At 51.6% G+C, this 5801-nt stretch overlaps 1 protein-coding gene across 1 annotated transcript; it reads right to left on the bottom strand.

Moving 5' to 3' along the window:
• Positions 1 to 4411: 4411 nt before the first annotated feature.
• LOC147991588 (uncharacterized) lies at positions 4412 to 5531 on the bottom strand. Its single transcript, XM_087538832.1, has one exon. It carries the CDS (start codon positions 5379 to 5381, stop codon positions 4677 to 4679), a length of 705 nt encoding a protein of 234 aa, XP_087394958.1. The 5' UTR covers positions 5382 to 5531; the 3' UTR covers positions 4412 to 4676.
• Positions 5532 to 5801: the final 270 nt, after the last annotated feature.

The following is a 5801-nucleotide window of genomic DNA, read 5'->3' as shown; positions in this document are numbered from 1 at the left end:
CTCCCTCGAAAAGAAGACGCAGCAACTAGACCGGTGCACGACGACACACGGGACTCCGGCGATGAGGCCTTGGCGGCGATGCAGGGACGGGAAGCGGCGGGACTGCTGGACAGCGACGAGGCCGCAGCGGAGGGCGGCGAACTCGAGGCGGCTGACAACGGGGATGGCCGAGGCTTGACGAATGGTGGCCGAAGGCGGCAGCGGTGGCGGATGCAGGAGTCAACGCGGTGCTGGACATGGCCCGAAGCAGAGGAGGCAAGTAGGGCGGCGGTGGTGGACTCGGGGCGTTCCTGGACGGCGACGAAGCAGAGGAACGGCAACACGGGGCGGCGGCGGAAGCTTCTGCTGCTGCTGCTCCAAGAGAGGAAGAGAGGTCAGGGAGGCAGAGAGAGCTTCGGCGAAGGAGAGAAAAAAAAGGGCAGGGCGGTGAGGACGGCCTGCTGTTTCGTGCGAGGAACAGAGCAACTCCGGTGGAAATCGGACGCCACAGCTGACTCCAATGACTTGGCGGGGCAGCGGGTCGAGGTCGAGGGGCTCCTCCCCTCGATCCAAACGAGAGCGAGGGAGCAGGGAGGAGCATGACGATGGCGTGCTCCTCTCCTCTGGATCGAGCAAACCAGGGGCACGGGGACGAGGGGCTCCGCGGGCAGGAGCTGCGGCTTTGGAGGCTCCAACCAGCGAGGAGACAGGAGGGAAGTGGGTGAAATTTTTGGATCTGGCTGGTGTTGTGTGGTTGGCTCGATGTGGACTCCGAGGAGGATTTAGAGAGAGGGTGGCGGCGGAAGAAGTGGATGGATGGGACAACTCTCCGCAAAATTAGGGTTGCTTTCTATATATATGTTGTTGGATTAGGTTAGGGGGGCATTCGGTCCGTCCGATCGTAATCGGGCGGTCGAGAATAAATTGGTTAGGGAGTCCAAATAACAAAAAAGAGACGTTTTGTAGATGTTTGAGGATGATCCGGATCCAACGGCGACAACTGTCCGGGTCGGGTCCGGAACAACTTTCGGACGCGTGCGAGGGGTCGATGCACTCTGCAAAGAGGGAGTAGGTGGTTTGGCAAGAGGGAAATTGATAACCCGATTGGTCTCGGAGCGGTCAACGAAGGAGAGGGGTTTGATGGCTCAGAAGAGAGAGAAGAGAGATGCCCGACAGCAGTTTCCGGAGACCGAAAACGTCCGACATTTTGACCGGCTATAATGCCGCTATAAGTTTAACGATCGGGCTATCGAACGAGCTCCGAATGCGATGAAACTTGGCAGGCGGCTACATAGAACATAATAAGACCACACGCCAACTCTCATCCCATTCTGAGAACATTTTCCGGCCACTTATAAAATAATATTTCGGACGTGCTGCGGGCTCATGCAAGTGTGGTTGGACTCAGAACGGACAACGGAAGGAACGGGGAGGCCGGGACGGATGTAAGTTTTAAAAACATGATGATGCAATGCACATGATGACATGACAAGATGCAACACGCAAGCGAATGACATGGCAACAACAGCGAATAACTGGAAGACACCTGGCGCAACGGTCTCGGGGAGTCACAATAGTTAATAATTAGTCTAGCATGTGCATGTCAAATGTCAATAAACAAATTAACTTCATCCATGGAATGGTTCTACAAAGCAAAGCTGGAAACATAAATACATAGTAGTCAACTAGTAAACTTATAACTTGTTTATTTACGTTTGTGCGTTAATAATGCTAGTGTAAATTTCTTCCTTATTTGTAGAAGTGCAAAGGTCATATTAGCTCCAAACAATGTTTGACAAAATCTTACTTTCTAACTACACTCCGAGTGCTCCACCTTGGACTATATCTTAGTATTGATATCTAGGCAAAAATCTAACGTGACACTATATTTAAGGGATTTTTGTATTCGTGCCCCTAGTTGGATCACGCTCGACTAATTTGCCCTTATTTTTTCAACAATTGCGGTTTTGCCCAGCTCACTTCACTCGCCTTGTGTTTTTGCCCTTCCGGGGCGGTTCCGACCAGTGAGCAGTCGCCTAGGGGCAAATCAGTCGAGCGTGACCCAACTAGGGGCACCAATACAATTGTTCCTATATTTAATGAGGAGAAAGAGTGTTACCATATCATTATGGCAATTTTGGCTGAAAAAGCGACTCTAGCAGAGTCGCCATCCCGCCCTCGATCACTATAATTTTTAGAGGAAGCTCCAAACCAAGCCCGCTGGCCTTCGCATTTGGTGACTATGGTGCATATTTGTAGCGCACTCCATCCCAAAACGGTTTGGCGTGAGGGACCTTTCCCCTTCCACTGTTCTTTTCGTCCGCGCAGCCGCCTCCCCTGCCTCGTTGTAGCGTTGCCTTTCACCACTTTGGCTCGTCCCCAGCCCCTGCTAATGATGGCATGGACGGTGCCTTGACCCCTGCGTCCAATTTCATTGTTTTGGAGTCAGATCCCGCGCCTCCTATGGCTCGGACAACTCACACACCTTCTGCGTTTCTGATAGTCTGGCACCACCGCCTAGGCTAGTACCTCATCCACCATGGTTGCGAAGAATCTGACGCGGACGTAGCGAAGGCTATGACGCCACATTGAGGTTGTGGCCTCCCCCCGCCAGAGCTACTACGGTCCTCTGCGAAGGGACCAAAGAAGAAGACGAGGAAGGCCCTCATCCCCCCCTCCTCGCTTCCTTGTGCCGACTAGCGGAACTATGGCGCCTTCCAGTCATACGTCGGACCATAAACGACAATGAGGTATAAAACAACAATCGTTTTCCTTGCATTCTTTTTTTTGTTCAATTGAATGCGGGATGATCGTGGGAAATTGCTGGCAAATGTGCAATGTTTGCGATGTAGCACTAATTTTATGAATTTGGGGAATCAACCTTGGACGATGGATCATTTCTCAATAGTATGATTTGTGATTTTGGGACAAATAATGTCGATTTCAAGGGCACAACATTCTCGCTTGTTTCAATTTGAGTCTTTCGGCTCATCGAAGAAGAAGGCAGTTTGGGGAACAAACTTTAAGCCCAATGAGGATATTCCGCTTGTCATGGCATGGGAACATATATCTCTCAATGCGGGCACTGAGAAAGTCAATCAAGCGCAAAGCATTGGAAGCACAATGAGGATCGTTTCAAATATCATCTTGGGTGGAGAACAGATTGTTCCCTCAAATCTCTCACGAACTGATGGGGCATGATCCAAGAGATTTGCAGCCACTTGGAGGGTTGTTTGGAGAAAGTGAAGCACGCTCCTCCTAGCGGTGTCACCATAGACCAATATGTAAGCAATTTTATTGTTTTTTGATTGCCACATTTTCATTACTTTGAACATTCTCATAATTTTGAGCATTTGTTTGTTTTAGGTTAACTTAACCAAGAGAGGTACCAATAAATGGCCAAGTCGAAGAAAAATTGTTTGGCCTCCATCATTGTTGCAATTTGTTGGAGTGATGATGGCAATCCAAAAGCTGGGAAGTGCAACAATTCCTCTCTTGAGATGGACGACGGTGAAGATGATGATGGTGTTGGAGAGGAAAGAGAAAGGTGCCCAAAAATCCCACTCCGGCGTACAACATAGGTGGGCCTGACGGGAGGAAGACTGGAAAGGAGAAGCTCATGAGAGAAGGAGAGGTGGAGGCGATAAAAAAAATATAGATGAGTTGACAAAGGCAAGAAAGTATATGAGAAGAGAAATTAAGCAAAGCTAGAGATGGAGGAGAAGGAGAACCAAGAGAAGAGGGCGAGATGGGATGCTATGCAAGAGAGCATACGGCGTCAGGAAGAGATGGTGGCATGTAGGCTCCAAAATCAGCAGAAGATGGAGGCGCGTAGGTTCCAACTTAAGGAAGATCAAATGAGGGAACAACACATAGTCAAGCATAAGTGGCTCATCATGTTGGATCCGAGCCAAATTGATTCAGTGGTGCGGGATTTTTGGGGGAAGGCGTGAGATGTGATCATACGCTCCATGAACCTCAGTCAATGGCACAACACACCCGGAGAAGGATGGGATGGTGCACTCGGGGGCAACATGTGACTTGCATATTTTTGTGCTGGTTTAAATGTTTTTTCATGAAACTTGTCAAAAACTATGTGCATATTTGCTTGGCGTGCTAAACATTTACATTTGGAGGGAATCAAAGTGTTTGGCTTGAAAATAAATAAATAAATAAATAAATAAATAAATAATGAAGGTGAAGATATGACGACTCTGAGTTTGCGTGCCGCCTGCGTAGACTCCAAATGCAAATGGAGCACGCCTCATATGCATTGTGGCGATCGCACATACGATGGGGATTCTGCTAGAGTTGCCCCAAGAGACACTATTAGCCATTAGTTTGTTAAAAATGAACTACTCTTAATAATTTGGAGCATCTTAGAAGAGCTCCTAAAGATAAGTTTACTGAAGTTAGAAAACAGACATGCTCATTCACGACAGAAATCAAGGACCTGCCATTTTTATACTCTTTCAAACCACTCACCCAACAAATATTGCTGCTTCTATGTACAAAGTGTGCCACTGCAATCAGCAGCGACATAATAAGAACAGTTTGATCAGGCGAGCTTGGTCGAAGGTAGTAGGCAGGAAGGAAACTAAAGATGAGAGGTAACCGAAAGAAATCGAAGACCGAAAGTGTTCGAGATCATCCGTTCTAAGTGCAGATCTGGAGATGGAAGAAGAAGGCTTTGTAGTTCAGGTGGTGGCCACCCAGAAGGCGGCAGCCTGCTCCTGCTCCCATTTGATGCTGCACCTCGCCGCCGTGGCGCCACTGTCCACCTTCAGGCACCGCTCACGGCGCACGTACTTGGGGACCACGCACGCCTGCTGCTGCTGCTGCTGCTGATCGATCTCCTCTGCCTCATCTTCCTCTGCTTCTTGCGCTTCTTGTTGGCTGCTGCACGCGGCGGCGGCATTGCAGCCGGCGCAGGGCAGGAGGCGGAGCCGAAGACGCCCGCCGCTCCGCTCGGCCTCCATTCCGGAGGTCCGCACGGCGTACACCTCCAGCCGCCCGCCGCGCCGCTCGTGGACCATGCGCATGCGGGTCGCGCCAGCCGCCAGCGTCGTCAGCGGCGGCGGCAGCACGCGCGCCCTCGGCTCCGTCGGCTCCACCTTGGTCTCCTCCTCCTCCTCCTCCCTGTATTTCCTCTTCCGCTCCACGCCCTCGAAGGGGCCGTCGTCCGCGGCTGGGTCGACGCCACCGGTCTCGCACCCGAGCGCCTCGGTGCATATCTCCAGGTTCCGCTTCATGCCGTACCGGTACGTCGGCATCTTCTTGGGAGCGAACGGCAGCGCCAGCGACACACGCCGAGGCTTCGCGGGCTCCTGGACGGCGAACAGAGAGCCCCAAGGGCCGGCGGCAGGGAGCTGCGGCGGCGAGTCGAGCAGCGAGTTAGCCATGGCGAAATGGAGACACGGTGGAGGTGACTGTTGGTGTGATTGGAGCGAGGTAGGCTGGCCTAGGGGACGCCGGCCGGAAAGAGACGCCACGAGAAGGAAGTGGAGTTGGAGGATTTGCAGTGGGACGCAGGTGCAGGTGCTGGCTGTGTGTGTTGTGGGGAAGAAGAGAGCAGGTGCCACTGGTTTATATAGGGCAGAGGCCGGGGAAGATGGTAGTTGTCGGTTGGAACATATTCCGCTGATGGTAATGGGCATACACATGGCTCTCCGGCTCCGATTCCATTCTCTTCGCAATACATGGAAGAAAACAAAAGAAGGAAAGAGCATTCCCAGGGATGGAGTAGTAGTGGCTGCTGCTGCGTGCCACCCTGGCCCGTAAGGGCAGGTCGCCCTCACCGTGCTTTGCAATTAGGCTGACGA

This window comes from Triticum urartu, chromosome 1A (assembly GCF_056163025.1).
Source record: "Triticum urartu cultivar PI428250 chromosome 1A, HENAU_Tu73, whole genome shotgun sequence".
NCBI classification, from domain to species: Eukaryota; Viridiplantae; Streptophyta; class Magnoliopsida; order Poales; family Poaceae; genus Triticum; species Triticum urartu.
This window is presented reverse-complemented; position numbering and strand designations above follow the sequence as displayed.

Coding starts and splice junctions, on each gene's coding strand:
- LOC147991588 (XM_087538832.1), bottom strand. CDS start 5,381: ATGGCTAACTCGCTGCTCGACTCGCCGCCGCAGCTCCCTGCCGCCGGC.